The following is a 24,249-nucleotide window of genomic DNA, read 5'->3' as shown; positions in this document are numbered from 1 at the left end:
CGTGAACATCTTCCTATACTTTATATATTTCTAATTTAATTACGTGATGTGCACTTTAATTTTCAAATTTTAAAAATCTGTAAAATTAACTTTATAATTATAAACAAAAAATATATATGTGTTATTTTATATATTTTATATTTTAATACGTAATTTATACGAATATGAATATTTAATAGCATGCTTGAATTATAAAACAGGGTAAGCTGTATCTGTGTGCTGATTTCCGGCATCATATTTTTGTATTAATAAATTATTTTAGGCAAAAGTAACAATCAAGAATTGAAAAGAATCTATATATTCTGAGATATCTCATTTCAAAATCTCCTTCACTAACCTGTGCGATGGCTGCATTTGTACCCTCTGATATGGTTTCAACCAACCATAACAATGGTGGAGTTTTAGTTGTTGCAATCAACAACAAAGACGAGAAGGGACAACAAATGATGAGTGAAGAAAAAGAAGAAGAAGAAGAAGAAAAGAAGATTGACTACTCGCAAAGAGCACAGTGGCTTCGTGCGGGTGTAATGGGAGCCACGGACGGATTAGTATCAGTGGCTTCGTTAATGATGGGAGTGGGAGCGGTTCGAACCGACGCAAAAGCAATGCTTCTTGCTGGTTTTGCAGGATCAGTTGCAGGAGGTTGTAGCATGGCAATAGGTGAGTTTGTTTCTGTGTACACACAGTATGAAGTCGAAGTTGCTCAAATCAAGAACAAAACAATTTCTCAAGACGTGCAAATGGTTAAGAAAGCGTTACCTAATCCATTGCAAGCTGCATTGGCATCTGCATCGTGTTATTGTTTAGGTGCGGTGCCTCCTTTGGTGGGAGCAGCGTTTATTAGAGACTACCGTACAAGGATTATGGTGGTTTTGGCGGTGGCTACTCTCTCTTTGTTTGTGTTTGGTTGGATTGGCTCTGTCCTTGGAAACACACCAATGCTTAGGTCTTGTGCTAGGCTTCTTCTTGGTGGATGGATGGCTATGGCTATTACTTTTGCCTTAACCAAATTGTTTGCTTTTACCGGTTTGCAATTCTGATCACTTATTATTATTATTAACTATGTGATGTAATTTTCTCAATTTACTCATCAAACTTTTTTGCTTTCTCCAATCACTTGTAAGTGTGATGTTTTTTAAATTCTTAGTCACGAAGTTAATAAATAATCGAAAACTGTTAGATAATAATTTAGAACAAATATGTTTAGTAGGCTCAACTATTAATTTTATACAAAATTAAGCATAAGTATTATTTCACATAAATATAAGTATTGACCAAAAATGTTAGGATGAGTATGAGTATATTAATAGAGAGTTGAAGTGCGTGCAGCGAGGAATGGTATTTGTATTTGACACGTTGGTGACATGAAAGTTAAGAGGTGTCAGCAGGAAGTTGCAAAGTGATAGGAAGAGGTATGGGGGTGGTTGTATGGGAGTTGTTGTGGTTGCTAATGGTGTTGACAAGTTGTTGTGAGGGTCAGTTTATTCTTCAAGTGGGTTTCTACAGAAACACGTGTCCTGAAGCTGAGTCCATTGTCCATGGCGTAGTGAGAGACGCCGTTGCCTCTGACCCCAACATGGGGGCGGCCTTGCTCAGGCTTCACTTCCATGACTGCTTTGTTGAGGGATGCGACGCTTCCATTCTCATCGACGTGTCATCACAGCCGGAGAAGCTTGCATTTGCTCATCAAGGCCTCAGAGGCTTTGAGGTCATTCAGAGAGCCAAGGCTCAATTGGAAGCTTCTTGCCCTGCCCTTGTTTCTTGTGCTGACATTCTCGCTTTGGCTGCCAGAGACGCCATTGCTCTGGTAACAAACCTTCCGCTTACTGCTTACTCATGCATGTTATGTATGCTTCTTATTCATTCAATTATTTTAATAGACCAATGGACCAATATATCAAGTTCCAACTGGACGCAGAGATGGTTTCGTTTCCAATTTTAGCCTTGCAGATGAAATGCCTCAAGTTACTGATTCTATTCAGATACTCAAGGCCAAGTTCCTCAACAAGGGTCTCACCCACAAAGACCTTGTTCTTCTCTCTGGTACTCTCTCTCTCTCTCTCCCTCCCTCCTTGTCATGCATGGTGGATGAGATGGTGGTTGTTGAGGAAGTAAAGTAATATGAACTTGTTAGCTAATTAAACTATGGAATAGGCCAAATTGCCACGTGTATACACAAATATATAACGAACTAATTTGATCGTAAATTTAGGAGGTTAAATTTAGGGAAAGTATGAGGAGCCAATGAAATACTTGTACAATGTGTACAATGGAGGTTTATGGAGTATTAGAGATATAACCATTAGTATTACCTTTTTCCATCAGTTGAAGTTTTTGGCATGAGTGGTATCATGATATGATATTAGAGCGGGAATGTTTAAAAAATTACTCTATTGGCTCCTTAGCAAGATTCATAATATTATTATTATTATTATTATTATTATTATTATTATTATTATTATTATTTACAGCTGCACATACAATTGGAACAACAGCATGCTTCTTCATGACAAAAAGGCTATACAACTTCTTCCCGGGTGGTGTGGGAACAGACCCAGCTATCAACCCAAACTTCCTCCCAAGGCTGAAGGCTAGGTGCCCTCAAAACGGCGATGTTAACGCTCGCCTCGCCATCGATGAAGGCGGTGGGACGGAATTTGACAAACACATTCTCAAGAACATAAGGGAAGGTTTTGCTGTCTTAGAATCTGATGCTAGGCTTAATGATGATATATTCACCAAGAGTGTTATGGATTCCTACTTTAGTCCCCTTAATCCAATTTTTGGACCTTCTTTTGAAGCTGATTTTGTTGAGTCTATTGTGAAAATGGGCCAAGTTGGTGTCAAGACTGGTTTTCTTGGAGAGGTTAGGCGAGTTTGCTCAAGATTCAATTCATGAATTCAAACTACATTATAAGTTCTTCTAATTTATATGTATCAATCTATGCCTTCTACTAGTCTTTATTTTTAATTACCTAATTCTATTGTTATTGTTATAGAATATTGGTGTTATGATTGGTGGCGAATCCAAAAAATTCTAGTTATGGACGCAAAAGTATACTAAAATAAATTTTGTTAAACATTGATATATTTATATTTTGAAATGACAATCATATATATATAAGAATCCAAAAAAAAAAAACACTAGATCTATATATAAAAACTGAAAGATATATTAATTAAAATAATAAAAAATTAATTGGAATAGTTTTTTCTAGTTTTTTAATAATTAAATATTATATTTTAATATATTGTCAACTTAAAAAATATTAATTAATAAATAGATAACATTCTTTCTTTTCTCAACCAATTTTTGAAGGAAAAAACTAATAATTTCACTTTATATTTAGAAAATTAAGTTTCAACTTAGTAATTAGTTACTTGGTTAGTTTTAAAAAATATATTTATTAATGTTTATTAATGTTGAATTTGTTTATTTATATTTTTAGTTTTGATACTTATAATAAGATAAATATGGTTTCATGTTAAATTTAATAATATAAAGTTTCTTTTAACATAAATTTTAATGGGAACAAAGATGATATAATAATAAGCAAAATATATTGATCTATATGTATTTATTAGTTTGTTTTCAAACTTGTAGTGGGGACAAGTGCCGCCCCTCCTTCTCAACTATGTCCGTTCCTGGTTATAACAATATACCAAAATAAGATTATATAAAAACAACTTTAAGAATGAAAACTAAAATAGTTATCTCTTTAAACAAAACCCATCACAAACATATATCTGATTAAGTTTATTTTCCGAGGAATTGGCACTGACTAAGCTAACTCCAAGCTGTCCCAAAACCAATGCTCCTCAAGATGCAAGGAATTAACCAATTAATCAAAGAGATTCTCAATTTTATAACAGGTGCATTGCATTGCATGTATTTAACTGTTAAGATGATATACCTTGGGTTGTTAGATTAGTATCGAATTGTTAAACTTTAAGATGGTTACATTAACATTGAAACGGTCAAAGGTGGCGAGAATATGCAAACTAAATAACCCTCCCTACTAAAAATAGAATAACCAAGAATGTTTAAAAGCTTTCTAATGTTGAGCAGTGAATTTATCATAAAATCTTAATTGATTCCCTTGTTTTCGTGCTACAAAAACGGGCAATGTTTTAGCCAATTTGAGAGACGTTGTAAGAAGAACAAAAGAGAGTTAGAAACAAATATCTTTCTTTCTTTCTTCCTCTAAACAAGAAGATTTTCTTACTTTACAATTGCTTTGGATCTCTAATTCTCTCTTAAGCAGTTGTGGTTAATCATTGTACTCTGGTGCTTCCAAGAAGGTATCATCCCATTTACTCTCTGCATTTGCATTCATTCATATTATCTTAGACAAATCTAAAAGCTCATATTGAAGAATCTGATATAACATGTTAGAAATGATTATTGCAGGAAGCAGGAATTGTGAACATATTGAAGATTATATCAGTGGAGCAAAATCAGCAGATACAATAAGAAGGCTTAGAAGATAGAAAGAGAATAGCATGGCTCCAAGCTCATTCAGAAAAGCCATTGGGGCAGTGAAGGATACAACAAGCATAGGCCTAGCCAAAGTTGGAAGCAGCACCTCGCTTGCCGACCTTGACGTGGCAATCGTGAAGGCGACGAGGCACAACGAATACCCGGCCGAAGAGAAGTACCTTAGGGAGATCCTGAGCTTAACATGTTACTCTCGCGTATTCATCAGTGCTTGTGTGAATACCATCTCAAGACGTCTGAGCAAGACTAGAAGTTGGACGGTGGCTTTGAAAAGTCTTGTGTTGATTCAAAGGCTGCTAGCAGAGGGTGATCCTGCCTATGAGCAGGAGATATTCTTCTCAACTCGCCGTGGGACTCGCCTTCTCAACATGTCTGATTTTCGCGACCACTCAAGATCCGGTTCATGGGACTTCTCTGCATTTGTGCGCACCTACGCCCTGTATCTAGATGAAAGACTTGACTTCAAGATGCAAAGCCGCCGTGGGAAGCACGGCAAATTGGGTTTTGATGATGATGTGTATAAAGAAAGGTTCATTGAAAGGCATAGAGAAAGAGGAAGCGATAGCGATGGAGACAGAGACAGAGACAGAGAAAGAGTCTACAGGGATAGAGACATAGACAGAGACAGAGAAAGAGAAAGAGAAAGAGACAGGGATAGAGGCAGAGACAGAGACAGAGACATCGATAAGGACAGGGACAGGGACAGGGACAGGGACAGGGACAGAGAAGTTGTTGTAAGATCTACACCAGTTAAAGACATGACACTGGATAAACTTTACTACAAGATGCATCATTTACAATTGCTGCTTGAGAGATTTTTAGCATGTCGTCCCACAGGTTTGTAAATATTTCAGATTGAAGAATATGGCGAATTCATATAAAAGCTTTCCTTCATCAATGTTTGCTTAATGTAATGTACCAGGGGCAGCAAAGGACCACAGAATTGTGATAGTTGCTCTATATCCGATTGTGAGGGAAAGTTTCCAATTGTATTATGATATAACAGAAATATTGGGTGTCTTCCTTGATCGCTTCCCCGAAATGGAGGCAGTGGATTGTAGCAAGGTATATGACATCTTCTGTCGTGTTGGAAAGCAATTCGACGAGCTAGATGTGTTCTATATCTGGAGCAAGAATATCGGAATTGCACGTTTTTCTGAGTACCCTGAGATTGAAAAAATCACGCCCAAGAAGCTAGAGATAATGGAAGAGTTTATAAAAGGAAAGCTCGTCTTGCCACAGAACAACCAACAAGAAAAGAATGAAGTTAAAGCCGCCAAGGAACCGGAACCAGAACCAGAAGAGGATATGAATGCAATTAAGGCACTACCACCACCAGAAGCATCCATTTCTGAGGCACCGGCAAAAGAGGAGCCAAAGAAAGAGCCAGAAGTAGAAAAACCTGTGCAAATGGAAGCTAATTTGTTGAATTTAGGAGACCAAACCATAACTTGTGAAGACCAGGGAGACAAACTGGCCTTGGCTTTGTTTGATGGAGCTTTACCAGCAGCAACAGGTGCAACCCAAGCACTTCCATGGCATGCATTCGACGAAGCAGAAGATTGGGAGACGGCATTGGTCCAATCAGGTAGCAACTTATCGAACCAGAAGCCTGCATTGGGTGGTGGCTTTGACACATTAGTGTTGAATGGCATGTACCAACGAGCAGAAATGACAACATCAATGCAAGGACCTGGTTATGGGGTGAGTGGAAGTGCTAGCAGTGTGGCACTTGGTTCAGCTGGAAGGCCTGCAGTGCTAGCATTGCCAGCGCCACCAACATCTGGCAGTGGTTTGAGTTCCGGCAGTGTAGATCCCTTTGCAGCCTCTCTATCTATGGCACCACCGTCTTATGTGCAAATGTCGGAGATAGAGAAGAAACAGAAGTTGTTGCTTGAAGAACAATTAATGTGGCAGCAATTTGAAATGGATCGTAGCCAAGGTCAAGCTGCATTCTTGAAGCAGCAGCATCAACAACATAATAAAAATCCTTATTTCGGAGGTTATCCCCAGAATTATGGCAATTATCAACGTTAAGTAGGTCAAATTCCCTCACCTTTCTTCTTTGCTGTAGTAAATATTGTACTGATTAGCACAGTTGTTTGCGGGTTTTATGTTTTATTTCTACATTTGGTGGCTGGTTGCATGTATATATTGTACTAATATAATTAGAACAGATGTTTCCATATTTGGAGATTTCAAATAAATAAGTAAATAACTAACTAATGCAGTAGTGGATTAGTTCAGGATCCATTCATTTAGGCACTCATTTAATTAAATTAGATAAAGGCATAATCGCATAGAAAGGCAGGCACTTGAAAAGGAGTATAAAAAGATGAATATTGTAATCATTCAAAAAATGGAAACAAGAGATCACTAATATTAGTAACACTTTTCACATCTCCCTCACAAAAAAGGTCTTGCAAAATGAAAATATAACTAGGAGAAATCCATAGAGAAACAAAACATTCAGATACTTCAAAAACAGTACAACTGCAAATCCTAATACTCCTGCCTAGAACAGAGAGGTTCCCTTTCCCTTCTTGTCACCACCAATCTCAAAGTGCTTGCACCTCTGCACAACATAGACATGAATCATCCATTAACTAAACATCAACCATTTATTCAAACACAACAAAACATAATGTGTTCTGCCATATACTAACCTTAATTGGATGTTGAGACACATGCTTGCAACCCTGGCATTGCAGCCTCAGGACAATCTTCTTGGTGGTTTTTGCCTATCCAATTAAACAAACAAACTTATAACTAAATGAAGAAACCTTGAACAATGCACTAGGAATAGAACATCACATAGAAATGTTCGGAATAACCATGTTGCAGATAAAATCAATACATCTAACTTAATTCTACATTGAATGTGTGACCTAAGTATAAGTAAAAAACTAGAAATTAAGAAAACTACGATGAAAAATGATGGAAAAAGTTAAAAAGATTGATACCTTCTTGTGGAAGACGGGCTTAGTCTGACCACCATAACCGGACTGTTTGCGATCATAACGACGCTTTCCTTGAGCAGCAATGCTATCCTTACCCTTCTTGTATTGGGTAACCTTGTGCAGTGTGTGCTTCCTGCATTCCTTGCTCTTGCAGTAGGTCTTCTTTGTCTTTGGAACGTTCACCTAAGAAACCAACCACAAGAACCAAAAGGTGCAAGCTTTAGCATTTCGAACTTGACCTAGTATCTAATACCGCCAGATTCCTGAATTTCAAATCTAATTCACCTATCCAAGGCTAATACACATAATAATTGACTATAAAAACAATCTTAAAAGAATAAAAAATAAATAAAGCAGTGATGCAGGGTTAAGGGTAATCTCAGGGAATTTGGGGATAACTGGTGAATAAAATGAAAAGAGAGGAAGCAGTGGAGGAGTAGAGGCTTACCATGGTGGCGCTGTGTGTGGGATCGGATTGTGCAGAGAGAGTGCTGTGCGCCGCGAAAATGAGTGAAAAGAAGACTATGCCCTGCTATTTTAATGGCTAAACCGAATTAGGGTTTGATGGACAATGGAGGGCTGGGATGGGCTTATCTGGTCTCTATTTAGAAAATTGACGGCCCACCCAAGACTGGGCAACAGCATGTCTTACCCATTTCTTTTATTTTAGCTATGGATCTACTTTATAAAAGAAAACTACTAAAAAGCCCTTGACTACTTTTTTAGAAGGAGTTTGTTGATATCTAATCTAATCTAATCTAATACTGTCTTTCTAATAGAGAGTTTTTAAATTAGTGAAATTTCAGCGTGTCAAGCTCTTTAGATGGGGTATTACTGTTCATGACATGTATATTTATACACCATCATCATGCTACTTACAAGTTACAACACGGTCTCTTCCAATGATATTATGCTATATGTGATGTTCTTTCTATTTCTATCATATAGGCATTCATATACACGCCATGCTAAATTCAAATTTTAAATTTATTCTCTTTTCACCCTTTTAGTTCTTCATTTCATCTAATCATCTTCTCTGTTTTTAAATTATTTTTCAATTTTTTCACCTTATATCAATTTCATTAATCTTTCTTTTTATTCAAATTTTAATGCTATATTCCCCTTTCTTTGCCTCAAGAATGATTATCTGCAAGTAGCGTGTAGAGAAATTTCACATGATTAGTCGTTCTCTAAGTCAGAAAGTCTTTATCCTTTACTCATTAAACTAGAAGTAAAACACACAAAGAGGTTTACTTATTTTTCAAATTTTAAATTCTTAGACAAATACATCATATGCATTACCTTATCCCCCCCCCCCTTTAATTTATAATCCGTGGAGATGGGTCTCTTCCACCCACCATCCAGGCTTCAAATGAGGACAAGAATGGTGTTGCGGTGTCGTTATGTGAGACTGCCGAGATGATCGATGGTGATGATTATGGGATTTGGCAGCAAACTGGCGGTGATGGCAGTTGGCAATTCCTGAAAGAGGCTTGGCGGTGGTGGTTGCAATGTTCGTGGTGGAATGTGGTGGTGGTGGACACAGAGGAGGAAGAAGAGAGTAGATCCGAGAAAGAACTGAGCGGCAGGCACAGAGAGCACATGCAGCGAGACTTGGCTTCATCTATGGTATTTTCTTTTTTTATTTTTCTCATTGTCTTTTTATACGAATAAGATTCATGAAGGAGGATGAAATTTCAAAATTTAAATTTTGATCTGGAACCTAAAATTGAATATAAATCAATTTTTCAATTCTGTCTACTCCTCACTCTAGCAGTCTAGCATATGGATCTAGGATGGAACAAGAAGATGGTCAAGCATGCAGAAGTGAAAAGGAGAATCTTGAAGCATATGGCTATGAGGCTAGAACTGCAGATCATGATGAAAGCATTGTTTGATCTGTAAGCGGCGATAAGAACGCGGCGTCAATGTGGTGCCGCACCTAGGAATCAAGAACGCTGTGCCGATTTGGTCATCACATGGAGTCCACTAAACATTGCTATGGTGGTGAACGAGGCTATGGCGGTGGTGGTGGTAGTGGAGTTCGTGGTGGTAAATATGGTGATGGATATGCAGTGGAGTTCAAGAACATAGCGGTGAGATCTCACATTCTTCTTCATGCTTTATTTCATCACTTTCTGATTATTCAACCGTGGATTTCGTGATCTTCAGCAGCTTTACGTGATCTTATATGTGAAGCACACTCCGCTGCCTTCGCAACGCAGAACTGCTCCTCTCCCCTCAAGGATATTATACTATACAGTATCCAGGTGATTTTTTACCCAATTGCTACTTTTTTGCATTCTTTTCAAATAATAATAATCTCTTAATTGTTTTACCTTTTTTTTTTTTGCAATTTACCAAATCATTTGTAAATGTGACTTCCATATCCTTAATTTTCCTTTGTGATCCGAATTTTGAATGTATATGAATACTATTTGTTACCTGAGGTTCTCGGGTATTCGATGGATCGCGTGACGGTGAAGGGATGGGGATGGCGAGACCCTGAAGTAACTCGGAGCGGGCTCTTAGTCCAGGGTCGGCGGGAGCGGCGGTAGGATAGATGAGGGGGGATGGCCACCTGTAAGGACACTCCGACGATTGAGTTAGTGCGTACGATAGGATAGCCAAATTAGGTAAGATGATGTGTACCTCGGGGGAGTGCTGACATCTCCCCTTATATACTGTGCTGGGTGGGCCCAAAGATGACCTAGTCCACTGGCTAGGATGCTGTAGTTGTCCCTGTAGTTGTCCCTGTCCGTGTGGGAGAGGCTGGTCGTCCTGGACTCCGGGTCAGGGCTTCGGGTGTGGCCCTAAGAAAGCCAACCCGACTGGGTTGCTAGGTGTAGTGTGCTGGGTTGCGCAAGTGGCGAGGCCGAGTGTCGGCCGGGTCGGGTATTTGGAACCGACCCGTTGGTTTTCCCTAGCGGGGGATAGTTTGGGCCTGGGTCAAGGGGGTGCCCCGACCCGGCAGCTAGTTGGACTTGACCTGCAATGGCCCGTAATACTGTCCCCAATGCGTTAGCCTTGAGGTTTGGAACTCGGGGCTAGGCGTGTTTGTCCTACTCACCGAGAGGGGATGTGTTCTTCTTCTCGGGAGTCCGTTGATGGCGTTTCGTGCCTCGCACGCGTGGTTGTCTCGTCTCTGGTGTTCTACTACTTGCTCATTCTTCTTCATCTTTGTTCATCGCTGCTTCAACCTTTCGGCTTACTTCTTCATCTTTCCTGGTACGTTGATTTTTATCGTTTTTGTTTTGCTCTTTTCCTTTTGGTGTTTGTGCGTTTCCCTCTGTGCATGTCTGGGTTTCTTTTTTGGCTTTTGTCGCTTCTTCTTTTAGAAGGGGGTTCCACTGGGTTTTTCCATGGTTTTTGCTTGAATTCTGGGTTAGTGTAGGGGTATCTAGAGGGTGATTTAGGGATTTGAAGTTTCTTTTACTGTTTTGGGAGTTTCCGATCTCCCGTTCTGACTAAGTAGTGCCCCCGCTGTAGGTATGGCCGAGCGCCTTGTTCTCTCGAATCAGGCTCAGTGACCGCTAGCCGACTTCGTTGATCATTATGCTTGGGTTTCTTCTGACGTGAGGGATACCACTTTCAAAGTCACAAAGGAGGGCCTTCAGGACTTGCACCAGGCTGGGCTCTTATGTGGAGGTGGTCCAGAGGAAGCGTTTTACCAGGTCTATGTTCCTGCTAATCGGGAGCGTGTTTGCCAGAAGAACCTGATGACGCTACAGGTTGTTGATTGGTTGTGGGTTCGTTTACAACCTTGGGGGTTCGTTTGCCCTTTTCCCCCTTTGTCATGGGCTTGCTGAACCGTTGCGATGTCGCTCTGTCGCAGCTGCATCCGAACAGCTGGGTTGACATCTGGTGTTTTGAGCTGGTTTGTGAATATATGGAGCTTCCGACCTCCGTGAATGTTTTTCTCTACCTCTTCCTTCTTATGAACCCTTCTCGCCAGGGGAAGGCGAAGAAGGGATACATGTCCTTTAGGGCCCAACAAGGTCGTAGGATTTTTGGCCTTTTTGAGGATTCTTTCCATGGCTTCAAGTCTACTTTTTTCAAAGTTAGGCCAATTGAAGGTCGTCAACCTTTTTGGCTTACTGCCGAGGGGGAAAGGCGGATCCCAACCTACTGGAGCTTCGGGGCGGGATCTGATTATTTGATTAAAATACCCTACGATTGGTTGTGTCCGGAAGACCGTAATATTGCCGATATCTTGTTGGCAATTTTTGGCGAAAAAAATCTTAACCCTCGTATGGTTATGGGGGATCGTGAGGCCGGCCGGTCGTATGTTGGTGAGTTCTTTATTTTTTGCATTTTGTGTGTTTTGCTCTTCTATCACTCACGCTTTGCTTTCTCCTCCTTCTTTGCTTACAGTTTCCATGGCTGGTGGGAGGAAAACTTTGGCTGACTTGATGAACCTCATCCAAGGGGATGCCGAGGAGGGCAGCGGCCGGCTGACGGGGCCGACCAAGATCAGTCGAAGAAGGTCGAGGCCCCTCCTGAGAACACCTTGGGGAATCCGAACGTGGAGGCGGAAGCTTTTGACGAAGAGGATCTGGGGTTTGCTGACGATGACTTGAAGGTCATTAGCAGCCCTAAGAAGAGAAAATGGGATTCCAGGAAGGTGCTCTTGGTTATGGAGAAGAACTTCGATGCTGGGGACTTCATCGAATCCCAGTTGCTCCCAGGCACTGAAGAGTTTTTCCATGATGCCGACCTTTCTGGGCAGGCGAGGTGGATCTACCGCAGTCTTCTTCGAGCCGCAGCTATTGCCAAGAAGGTGGAGCCTGTTTTGGGCAATTATCATGCTATGGAAGTGAAACTTCAGGACTCCCAAAAAGATCTGACAGACTCGAGATCTCGGGAGGAGTCTCTGAAGACAAAATTGTCCAAGCAGGAGAAGAAGGCTGAGGAGGATGCCAAGGAGATCAATAGGCCGGTGGATCGGGACCTCGCCTTGATGAAAGATTTGAACACTGCTCGTAGTGAGACTGCTGCTGCTGAGAAGAAGGCCAAAGAATTTGAGGAAAAGCTGAAGTTGGCGGAGAGCTCGGTAGAGGCTGCTCGTCAAGAGATGGCTGCTTTGAAGAAGAAAAATAAGGAGCTTGCAAAGGGGGCCCGGGAGGCCGTGAAGCTGACTGGGGAGGGGATCAAGCTTCAGGTGGCCGTGCTGGCTCCCGATCTTGATCTTTCCCAAGTTGGAGCTCTCAAGACTGTCGAGGACGGGAAAATTGTTGACATCTTCAAGTCTTGAGTTCTTATGCTTCTTTATTTTTTGTGACTTGTTTCTATCTCTGGCCTGTTTAAGGCGCCTTTTGGTTGTAGCAAACACTTTGGTAGTCTATCCATATTAGGCCGTACTGTTTCATTTGCTTTCTCGGGCCATTGCGGCCTTGCTTTAATTTTTTTTATCGCTTACTCGGGCCGTCGTGGCCTTGCTTTTATTTTGTTTGTCGCTTACTCGGGCCGTCGTGGCTGTTTGGTTTACCGCTTTTATGGTATTTACCGTTTTTGTTGCTTGTCGCTTTGAGCCATTTTGATTTGGGTCCCTCCGGTTCCCGGGGTGATCAGTCCCGGGTTCCCGTTAGGTCGACCGTTCGTTATTTTTCGTCGTTTTATTGTTTCGACGTGAATCTTGCAAAAAGACAAACTTATCATATACGCATTGTTAAATCTTTGAAGCAAGGAAGTGATGTAATGCATAATTAAGTGAAAGATAGTAAAAGAGGAATGTAAAAAAAAAATTTTTTTTGGGTTGTCAAGTCGTGTGGTTGCTTCTTCTTATGAGTAGAACCTCCTTAGGTTCGCCATGTTCCATGTTCTCGGTACCTCGCTTTCATCCAACTTCTCTAACTTGTAACCTCCTTTGTCGAGGACCTCTCTTACCCTGTAAGGGCCTTCCCAGTTTGCGGCCAACTTGCCTTCTTCTGGGGTTGGTAGCGCTACGTCGTTGCGTCGTAAGACCAAGTCACCTTTTCCCAGGCTTCTTTTTAGCACCTTGCCATTTACCTTAGGGCTGTCCTTTGCTTTATCGCTGTTTCTGCTAGGTGCGCCATTTACCTTGTCTCGTTGACCAAATCCTTTTCGATTGCTTCACTTCCTCCTCCGAGGAGTACCCTTGGACTCGGTTCCCCGACTTCGACTGGGATGACTGCGTCGACCCCGTATGTGAGTCAGAAGGGGGTTTCACCGGTAGATGATTGGGTGGTGGTCCTGTAAGACCATAGTACTGAAGCTAGCTCGTCTGCCCATGAGCCCTTCTTTCCCTCAAGTCGCTTTTTTAACCCTTTTAGGATAACTTTGTTAGCTGCCTCCACCTGGCCGTTGGTTTGGGGGTGTTCGACTGAAGAGAACCTTTGCTTGATTTCTAATCCTGCCAAGAATCCTTTGAACTTCTTGTCAGTGAACTGTGTCCCGTTATCCGATATGACGGTTTCTGAGATTCTAAACCTGGTGACTACTTGCCTCCACATGAATTTTTGGCAATTTGCTGAAGATATGCTAGCCAGTGGTTCTGCTTCTACCCATTTGGTGTAGTAGTCTATGGCTACTATCAAGTATTTCACTTGCCCAGGCCCAAGTGGGAATGGTCCTAATAGGTCGACTCCCCATTGGGCAAAAGGTCGGGGGGCCATCATCAGGTTGAGTTCTTTGGGTGGTGCTTTGTGGAAGTCGGCATTTTCTTGGCATTTTTTGCATTTTTTAACGAACTCCTGGGCATCCGACATCATTGTGAGCCAGTAATATCCTGCTCGGATGATCTTTCTTGCCAGCGATCTTCCCCCGATGTGGTGACCACAACACCCCTCGTAGACTTCGCTTATAACGTAGTCCATCTGGTCGGGGCGCAGGCATTTGAGTAGGGGTTGATGGAGCCCTCGCTTGTACAGCTACCTTTGTTTGGTTACGTATTTGGGGGATTCCCTCTTGGTAGCTTGTACTTCCTTCTCATCTGTGGGTGTTTCTCCATGCTCTAGGTATCGGAAGATAGGGTCTATCCATGAGGAGGGGTTCGGCATCTGGGCTGCGCACATGATGATTCCAGGTTCGGTTGCTAGTCCTTGGATTAAGGATCTGTTTCCTATCCCGGGTTTGGTGCTTGCTAGTTTAGAGAGGAGGTCGGCTCGGGCATTTCTTTCTCTAAGGACGTGCTGAATCGTGACTTCCTCGAAGCTTTTGCATAGCTCCTTTACCTTTTCTAGGTATTTTTGTAGTAGTGCGTCCCTGACTTGGTAGCTGCCATTTATCTGAGAGGTAATGATATGGGAGTCGCTACTGACTTTCACCCTTGATGCTCCGACCTCTTTGGCTAATATTAACCCTCCTATTAGGGCCTCATACTTTGCCTGGTTGTTGGAGACTGTGAAGTCAAACTTGATTGATTGTTCATAGGCTACTCTTGCCGAGTTTTCAAGAATGATCCCAACTCCTCCGAACATTTGGTTAGATGCTCCGTCAACGTGGAGCTTCCACCATGTGTTCGGTGCGTCGGGTGCCTCCTCTATGACCTCTACTAGGAAATCTGCCATGGCTTGGGATTTGACTGCCTGCCAGGGTTTGTATTGCAGGTCATATTGAGACAAATCTATTGCCCATGCCATCATTCTTCCCGCGAGTTCAGGTTTCTGGAGGACTTGCCGAATGGCTTGGTCGGTTCTCAGGATGATCATGTGCCCTTGGAAGTACTGTTTTAGTCTTCTGGATGAGGTTAGCAGGGCGTAGGCCAACTTTTCTAACTTGGTGTACTTCAGCTCCGCCCCTTGGAGTACTCTGCTGATGAAGTATATTGGGCGTTGAGTCTTGTCTTCTTCTCAGAGAAGGACTGCCGCCATTGCTTGCGTGGTCACAGCTAGGTATAAGTACAGGGGCTCCCCTTCTCTAGGCTTGCTGAGTATGGGAGGTTATGAGAGTATCTTTTTGAAGTGGTTGAACGCTTCTTCGCACGCCGGAGTTCACTCGAAGGTGATTTCTTTCTTTATTAGGTTGAAGAATGGGATGGCCCTTTCTGCCGAGGCACCGAGGAACCGGGATAGAGCCGTAAGTTTTTCGGTGAGTCGTTGTACGTCTTTGACGCACCCAGGACTTGTCATTTTAAGGACGGCTTCGCATTTGTCTGGGTTGGCCTCTACCCATCTTTGTGTTATCATGAACCCTAAGAATTTCCCTGCTTCCATGGTGAATGCGCATTTGAGTGGGTTGAGCCTCATTTTGAATTTTCTTAGTGCTTTGAAGACAGCCTGGAGGTCGTCTATTAGCTTGTTCGGTTCTGCTATTTTCACCAGGATGTCGTCAACGTATACTTCTACCGACTTGCCGATGAGGTCGTGGAAGACCTTGTTCATTAGTCTTTGGTAGGTGGCCCCTGTGTTTTTCAGCCCAAAGGGTATTACTTTGTAGCAATAAGTACCCCTTGACGTTATGAATGTCGTTTTATCCTCGTCAGGTCGGTGCATCGGGATCTGGTTATAGCCTGAGCAGGCATCCATGAAGCTGAGAAAACGATATCCTGCCGCCGAGTCGACTAAGGTGTCGATGTTGGGGAGGGGGAAAGAGTCTTTTGGGCATGCTTTGTTCAGATCGGAGTAATCAACGCACATTCTCCATCTTCTGCTAGTTTTCTTAACTAGGACGACATTGGACAGCCACGTTGAATACTCGAGTTCTTTGATGAATCCTGCTTCTAGTAACCCTGCTGTTTGTCTGGCGACTTCGTCGGCCCTTTCTTGAGACATCTTTCTTCGCCGCTGGGCTACTGGTTTGGCGTCAAGTTTTACGTCTAGTTGGTGGGACATGACCTCGGGATCCAGTCCCGGCATCTCTGATGGTGTCCACGTGAAGAGGTTGACGTTTGCCCTTACAACCTCCATGAGGGGGCCCTTGAGTTCATGGGGCAGGTTTCTATTTACAAAGGTAAACTGATCTGCCAACTTCCCTATTTGAAACTTTTCCATGTCCCCCTCTGGTTCTGGTCTCGGCTTATCCTCCATCCTGACGTCTAGGTCTGCCAAGAACACGCCAGCTGCCCTCTTAGATTCTTTCCTTAAGGAGAGACTGGCGCTGTCGCAGGCGACTGCCGTTTCTAGGTCTCCCCTTATGGAGCCGACTATTCCCTTGTCCGTTATGAACTTCATTGTCAGAAACTTAGTGCATATTATAGTTGAGAATTCATTTATGGTATTTCACCCCAGGATGATATTGTAGGCTGTGGAGTCTCTGAGGACTACAAAATCTGCCATAACCGACTTTCTAGTGTCACCGGTTCCTAGGCAGATTGGGAGAGAGATCGTCCCGTCAGGTTTTATGTAGTTATCGCATAGTCCCATGACCCCGTGCTGGTGGTTCTTGAGGTCAGACTCCTTGAGCCCCATGGCGTCGAACACGTTCCTGAATAGGATGTTAGAATCAGCTCCCGTATCGATGAGGATTTGTCTGACTAATCCTGTTCCGATCATCGCAGTGATCACCATGGGGGGTTCTCGGGGAGGTCGTGAAACCATTTATCTTCCGGGTCAAAGGATATCGTAGGAGATCTTTTGCTGGCGATGGGACCTTCTGTCGAGATGGAGAGTACTCGGGTGTCCTTTTTTGCTGCCGATTTGGACTTAGGAGGGCTGTCGTGTCCGACCACGATGTTGACCATGAAGATTGGGGGGTTATTGTCATCCCCCATGGGTTTGTTTTTGTTTGACAGTTTGGCTACGATCTTCCTCGGAGCGCTCTCGTTTTTGTCTTCTCGGCTCCCCGATGAGCCGAGAGAATTCATTCAGCTTTCCTTCTCTGATGGCCTGCTCTAAGGCATCTTTGAGATCGAAGCAGTCTTGGGTTTTGTGACCAAATCCCTTGTGATAATCACAGTAAAGGCTTTTGTTGCCTCCCGTTCTTTCTTTCAATGGTCTAGGTCTAGATAGGATTCCCTTGTCTGCAATTGTTGGTAAACCTCTACCATGGGCGCCGTAAGTGGCGTGTAGTTCGTGAACCTTCCTACCCGTGGAGGTTGCTTGGACTGCTTACCTAGGGTGTCGTCCCTGGGAGCTTCTTTGTACTTGTCGACCTGGGGGGCCTGCCGAGCTGGGGGCTTTGGGAGCTGTCGTTTGTTGGCTGCTACAACCTGACTCACTTCCTCATCATTGATGTATTCCTTGGCCACCCTTTGAATTTCTTGCATGGACCAGACAGGCTTAGTAGTGAGGTACTTCCTAAAGTCCTCGTTTAGCAAGCCGTTCGTTAGGCAGAGACTAGCGACTGAGTCCGTGAGGCCGTCGATCTCCAAGCACTCATCGTTGAATCTGTCTAGGAACTTCCTGGTCAGCTCCCCGGGTTTTTGGGTAACCCTAGTAAGTTGATTGGGTGTTTTTCCTTAGCTATACGTGTCGTGAACCGAGCCAAGAGGCTTTGGAAAATGTCTGCAAAAGATATGATGGATCCTTGTGGGAGGGCGTTGAACCATCGGATCGCTGGGCCGGCTAACGTTATAGGGAATGCTCGGCATCTGACCGCGTCACCTACTCCTTCTAAGTTCATTCTTGCTTCTAAAGCTGTGAGGTGCTCCTGAGGGTCCTTAGTCCCGTCGTACCTCATGTCCATCGGCTTGTCGAAGTTCTTAAGAAGCCGGACCTTGAGGATTGTGGGGTGGAAGGAGGTGGCTCCCATGATGATGGGATCCTGTTGTTTCTTGGCTTTCCCCCTCTGGGACTCCCCACGGCTCTCGGATCTGCCCTGGGTAGGTTGGGAGGTCGCCTGTATGTGTGCCTCGTCGTGCCTTGTTAGGCTCCTTTCTCGGCTCTCGTGTCTTCGGGAGGGGGAGCGAGTGCGAGTGCAGGATCGACTGACGTCGCCATGGGAGTGGCTGGCGTCTCCGTGGGATCAGCTCCTCGCTGCCAGCTCTCGCTCAAGGTTTTGCACTCTGTGTCTAAGTTCTTGCATGATCTTGGCGCTGTCGGCCCCGTTCCTCCGAAAGGACGTCTTTCGGGGGTCTTAGTGTAGATTGGTTGGTTTGGTTGAACGGAGGATCGTGGCTGTTCGCCGGCACGAACTGTCGAGCTCGCTCTGCTTAGGCGGGCCCCGCCTCCTTCTCGGAGTTCCTCCGAAGTGGGGAGTCACTCCATGTCTGCTCCAGGGTCCCACAGACGGCGCCAATGTTTGTTACCTGAGGTTCTCGGGTATTCGACGGATCAGGTGACAGTGAAGGGATGGGATGGTGAGACCCTGAAGTAACTCAGAGCGGGCTCTTGGTCCAGGGTCGGCGGGAGCAGCGGTAGGACGGATGAGGGGGATGGCCACCCACAAGGACACTCCAACGATCGAGTCAGTGTCCGTACGATGGGATAGCCAAATTAGGTAAGATGATGTATACCTCGGGGGGAGTGCTGACCTCTCCTCTTATATACTATGCTGGGCGGGCCTAAAGATGACCTAACCCACTGGTCAGGATGCTGTAGTTGCCCCTGTCCGTGTGGGAGAGGCTGGTCGTCCTGGACTCCGGGTTGGGGCTTCGGGTGTGGCCTTGAGGAAGCCGACCCGACCGGGTCGCTAGGTGTAGTGTGCTGGGTTGCGCAAGTGGCGAGGCCGGGTGTCGGCCGGGTCGGGTATTTGGAACCGACCTGTTGGTTTTCCCTGGTAGGGGATAGTTTGGGCCTGGGTTAAGGGGAGTGCCCCGACCCGGTGGCTAGTTGGACTGGACCTGCAGTGGTCCATAACAAATACATTAATATTATTTCTGTGATTTAATTTTTTGCTCATCACTAACATTATCTATATATTGCTATTTCTTCAATCATATTAATATGTGCTATTTTTTCCTCACTCTTGCTCTTCCGCAATTTCTATTTTCTCATTTCCCAATTCATTCCTTTCTATCTCATAACGTTTTTTCTTCCTTTTGATTTCACACAAAAATACAGAACCAAACCTTGAGTTTCAATTTTAGTTCCGCATAAGGCTCAACCACAGAAGAAACAAGTTGGTACGTATATACTAACTCTTCTTCTTTGGATTTTTCTTTTAAGTTGGTGATATTTAATGGAATATACTTCGAGCTTTATTTATTGTTTTTATTCTTTAGTTCGAATTAATTTTGAGACTGATTCACATACCAGAGAGTTTTGATTCCCTCAACTTTCTCTTTGAAATTTCCACACCCAAAAGATATATGTTATAATAGGTGTGGATTTGGTTCAATATAATTCGGTCTCAATACAAAAATTCTCGAACAACGATTCTCTATTTTTTTGCTTTCTTTGATTATTCAACTCTTTGATCCACTCTTTCCAAATAATGTTCAAATTGTATTCTTTCACATGTGTATTGTTAAAACAAGGTGAAATTTTGTTTTGAGTTTGTTTAGGATAATCAAGAATGTAAGATCGAAGGACTAGAACATGATACCATTGCTCTTGGTTCTGGATTCTTGATGCACCAATTAAATCCAATGAAAAGCCCTTCCTATTTTCGATTTCATGTAATCAAGCTCTTCGAATTAAATTTTTTTGTTATTTATTTATTTTCTATTATCGTTTTTCTTCTTTTCTCTGAGATTTCAAATTTTCAATGTTGTTAACTGTTCTGATAGGCTAATGTTTTCTTGAAATCCAATTAGGTTGGAAAAATTGGTGGTGCTAGGTGGAAGTCTATGTCCAATACTATGAGCAAAGCAAACATGTTCTCTGATTCTCTTTTATTATTCTTTTCTCTTCGATTAACAGTTATTTCCGCTTTTTTTGTTGTTTTATGATTTAGTCTCTAATTCATTATATAATCATATTTCAGGAAAAAAACTCCATAGGGCAAATACTAAGAACAGACTAGCATATGAGGACGATATCGAAACCTACAACAAAAGATTTGTAATTGCTTTAACTCAATGTTTTGATTCTCTCTTATATTATGATTCATACTAATCCTATGGTTGAGCTCTTTTAATGTTTTAGAATGTGGATGGAGATTTTAATAAGTCAAAATCTGTGTTGAATGATGATTATGATAATGAAGAGGTGATGGAGCTTCGTAATTTAATTTTAATTGTGAAATAGATTCTGATAGGAGTTGTTATTGTATGTTAATGAGTTTGAAATGTTATTTTTTTAGAGGATGAGTGAAGTAGCTGCTGTGGTGAAGAAAGAGACCTTGGAGTGAGAGGAAATAATTTCATTCATTATCAATTCTCATATAGTTTTGGGAGTTAATTGACAATATAATTTAATCATCTTAATTTTCTGCTTACTTTTATGTGTGAAGATCATGAGATTTGAGGTTGAGTAGGATTCTGTAATTGCATGTTTGATTCATCGAAAGGAATATAATTTAGATGCCATAATATACTTTTCTTATTGTTATGTTTCTTGGACAAAAAACTGTATTAAGTATTTTTATTTATTTTTAGTTTAAGGGAGTACTTTACCTTTGTAGATGCTAGAAAATAAGTTTGTAAAATTCTATATTTATTTAAGTTAGCTATCATTTTGTGTTTGAAAGTATTATATTATACTGAGAAAAATATTATGTTGAGACACTATTTATGTTTGAATAAATTCTTTAATAATTTTCTTCATTTAAAAGTTTAGAATTTTCTATTATATTACTTTTTATTTTTCCTCAATTTTATTTATTTACCATAATTCTATTGGAGTATTAGTTTTTCTAAATTTAATTTGTTTTCCTTACCAAAATTTAAAAATTAGAAGAATGATTCTAAAGAAAATTGAATGATTAATCTTAAAAGAGATTTTATTAGTTTATAGATTTGTCAAATAAGGTTTATAATTTTTTGGAGGGATAAAGTTTAATTGTTTTACTTAGGAATACTAAATCTCTACTACTGACAATTTTTTGGCGATCTACCAATGTTTCATTATTATTTTATTTTTGGGACATGTGATTAATTGTTTAAATTTATATTTTATTATTAACAAGAAAATAATAAGTTAATTAGGATTGGAGATTAAGAGAATTGAATTTTAAAATTCAGAAGAATAATTTTAGGATTGATGTAAAAGAAGCTGAAAAAATATTTTAATAATTTTTCAATATAATAAAGACGTATTAAAAATGTAATAATAGATGTGATAAAACTGTATATATGCAATTAATGGTTTTTAACTCTCTATCCAGAGATTCGAATAAATTATCATAATGGAATGTTAAACATTGGATGAGATAAGTTGTCTATTTTGTCATAAAAAAAATTTATGTTTTTAATTTTTTTTACAATCTATCTACTTAATATACTAAAACTGGATTTTTCCCCAACTAATAAAGGTGACGTGGCGATTCCTCGTGAGTCCGTTTTCCCTCCAAAATGCATGAAATTTTTCATCTATTCTAAATTATTTTATAAAAAATATCTTTATTATAATTATATTATAATTAATATTTAATGAATAATATATAATTATACCAATTTAGGAACATATCTTCATTATTATTATATCAAGTCAATATTTAATGCACTATTAAACTACTTTTCAATTATCAATTAAAAATATTTTTAATAACAATAATAATAATAATAATAATAATAATAATAATAATAATAATAATAATAATAATATGATAATGGCACCAGTCGTAGTAATCATGATAAGAATATTTGATTCTAATCATAAAATGATCAAATCTTATAATATTAATAATGTACGTTAATTTTAAATATTTTTAGTTATTTTAATTATATTAATTATAAAGATATTGATATCATTTTAATTCTTATTCATTATTCAATAATACTAATAATAATAATAATAAATTGTAATAATAACATTGAAATTATCACGTGGGTAAAGTAATATCTTAAAATTATAATAATTTATCACTGGTAATTGAAAAAATTATAATAGGGTTACGTAAAATTATTTTTAGCATTAGCATATAATAATTCTACAAGTTATTTTCTTATTACTTTAACCTGTTATAATTCTATCTTCTTATGATATTTATTTCAAATATTTTTAGTTATTATACCCGTTCATGATAATATATCTCTACCCCTTTCTTTTTCAATATGTGTATATTAGGTGTAATATTCTTATTTATTGTCCGAGATTTCTCTAATTATGATTGAAGATAATGATTCTAATTATGATATGATAAAATTATATAATTTTAACAAAATTAATATATGATGCAAAATTACTGTATATAATACAAAATTACCTTAATAATAAATAATTTACATATTATTTTTGTTTTACTAAAGTCTATATATAGTATTTTTCTGTGCTACATGAATCTAAATTTGAGAGTCAACTCATAATTTTATATATTTTTTTTACTACTTCATAGAATAAACATGTATTCTTCGTTTTTTATTGAAGTTGATCCTTTTAAGGTACAATTTATAATTTTTTATAATATTTTTCATATACTCATCATTCTATTATATTATTCTTTTGATAATGTATTAATTGTGGTTGCTCCAAGTTATTCTTATCATCTAATGTTCCAGTTCGATTGTCTTTTGCCACAATCGTTTACAATGCATCACATCCATGAAATACCTCATCGAGTTGTCTTCACTTATTCGGGTTCCAACTACATGGATCAATGTAAGCGTTCAAAGAAGGGGCAATAATCTCTACTTTATCGAAGGATGGTTGGATCTACTCATCTATTATGACTAACCTAATGGAATGTGGTTAAAGTTAGCTTTCTTGGGAGGAGCTCGATTTTTTATTGAGGAATTATTTCCATGGAACTTTATGGGGCAAGTTCAAGTTCCATCCCCTCCATGTTTTTTACGTCTGCTCGAGAATCTTCGAAGTGGAGCACATAATGAGATTGAATTCCCTCAATTTAAGTTTAATTTTGCTAAATTCGTGACAAACTCGGATATGCAATTTCAACTATTGGTAATATATTTAAATTTTCTTATTTTAAACTTTTCGTTATTAGAATAATTTTATAACATATTGCTTTCTTTTGCATGCAATGCAATGCCATTGAGGGGAATAAGGGTTAGTTCGGTTTCTCAGTGTGGCAATTCTATACCTTGCCGCATTGCATGGATAGCGGATAATGAAGCTTATTTAACACGAGGATGGTTTGAATTTGCACGAATTCTAAATGTTCAAACTTACGATATTGTTTCAGTTGGTTGTCGTTACGAGAATGACTCTATTCTATACGTAACTAAGGACTAGAATAGAATCAATATTGTTTAAGTATTTTGGTTTTAATATTAGTATTTGATTAAATTAGTATTAAAAAATTTTAAATTATTGTCACAAATTATATATTATGAGTATTTTTTGTGAATGTGCTATTTTTAAATATTTTAATAAAATAAAGTACTGTAAGATATATTTAAGTTTATTTTTATCCTTTATTTCTTTAGTTGTATTTTTATTAAATTAAAAAAATCTCTACCTAAACATATAGTAAATCGTTGACCTAAACACAATTTTTTTGCCGAAAAAAACAGATTTTATCTAAAAAAAATAATGAAACATGCATCTTCTGATGATATATACAAAGTGTAATAGGATGAAAGTAAATATTATGTCATAATAATATCTTTAATTGCATTATAATTAGTTCATAAATAATCTATGATTATATTATTTTGAAAAAATATTCTCATTATAGTTATATCAAATTAATATTTAATATATTATTAAACTAATTATCAATTAATGATATTTTTATTTAATATATTATTAAACTAATTATCAATTAATGTATTATCATTTAACTGAATTAATCTATAAAGGATAAATTTTAATTTTGAATATATATTCTTTCTGTATTAATATACGTATGCATGTCACTTCCATATTTATTTTTTAGATTACTCAATTT

At 39.7% G+C, this 24,249-nt stretch overlaps 3 protein-coding genes and 1 long non-coding RNA gene across 4 annotated transcripts; 3 read left to right on the top strand and 1 right to left on the bottom strand.

The window, feature by feature from the left end:
• Positions 1 to 296: 296 nt before the first annotated feature.
• Positions 297 to 2,957, top strand: LOC112785414 (peroxidase 43). Its single transcript, XM_072230920.1, has 4 exons — positions 297 to 1,037; positions 1,379 to 1,807; positions 1,881 to 2,043; positions 2,472 to 2,957. The coding sequence occupies exons 1-4, from the start codon at positions 345 to 347 to the stop codon at positions 2,897 to 2,899; spliced, it is 1,713 nt and encodes a 570-aa protein (XP_072087021.1). The 5' UTR covers positions 297 to 344; the 3' UTR covers positions 2,900 to 2,957.
• Positions 2,958 to 3,717: 760 nt separating this feature from the next.
• On the top strand, positions 3,718 to 6,686 carry LOC112786903 (putative clathrin assembly protein At1g03050). Its single transcript, XM_025830283.2, has 3 exons — positions 3,718 to 4,302; positions 4,412 to 5,335; positions 5,421 to 6,686. Exons 2-3 carry the CDS (start codon positions 4,504 to 4,506, stop codon positions 6,533 to 6,535), a joined length of 1,947 nt encoding a protein of 648 aa, XP_025686068.1. The 5' UTR covers positions 3,718 to 4,302; positions 4,412 to 4,503; the 3' UTR covers positions 6,536 to 6,686.
• A 135-nt stretch (positions 6,687 to 6,821) lies between these two features.
• Positions 6,822 to 8,218, bottom strand: LOC112786905 (large ribosomal subunit protein eL42). The gene is made up of 4 exons (XM_025830286.3): positions 7,907 to 8,218; positions 7,462 to 7,641; positions 7,165 to 7,239; positions 6,822 to 7,073 (listed from the first exon to the last, which is right to left on the bottom strand). The coding sequence occupies exons 1-4, from the start codon at positions 7,907 to 7,909 to the stop codon at positions 7,014 to 7,016; spliced, it is 318 nt and encodes a 105-aa protein (XP_025686071.1). The 5' UTR covers positions 7,910 to 8,218; the 3' UTR covers positions 6,822 to 7,013.
• An 11,076-nt stretch (positions 8,219 to 19,294) lies between these two features.
• On the top strand, positions 19,295 to 20,361 carry LOC140182520 (uncharacterized). The gene is made up of 4 exons (XR_011878259.1): positions 19,295 to 19,420; positions 19,802 to 19,915; positions 20,054 to 20,115; positions 20,224 to 20,361. It is a non-coding gene; the product is annotated as an uncharacterized lncRNA (long non-coding RNA).
• Positions 20,362 to 24,249: the final 3,888 nt, after the last annotated feature.

Source organism: Arachis hypogaea, chromosome 20 (assembly GCF_003086295.3).
Source record: "Arachis hypogaea cultivar Tifrunner chromosome 20, arahy.Tifrunner.gnm2.J5K5, whole genome shotgun sequence".
In the NCBI taxonomy this organism is placed as follows: domain Eukaryota; kingdom Viridiplantae; phylum Streptophyta; class Magnoliopsida; order Fabales; family Fabaceae; genus Arachis; species Arachis hypogaea.
This window is presented reverse-complemented; position numbering and strand designations above follow the sequence as displayed.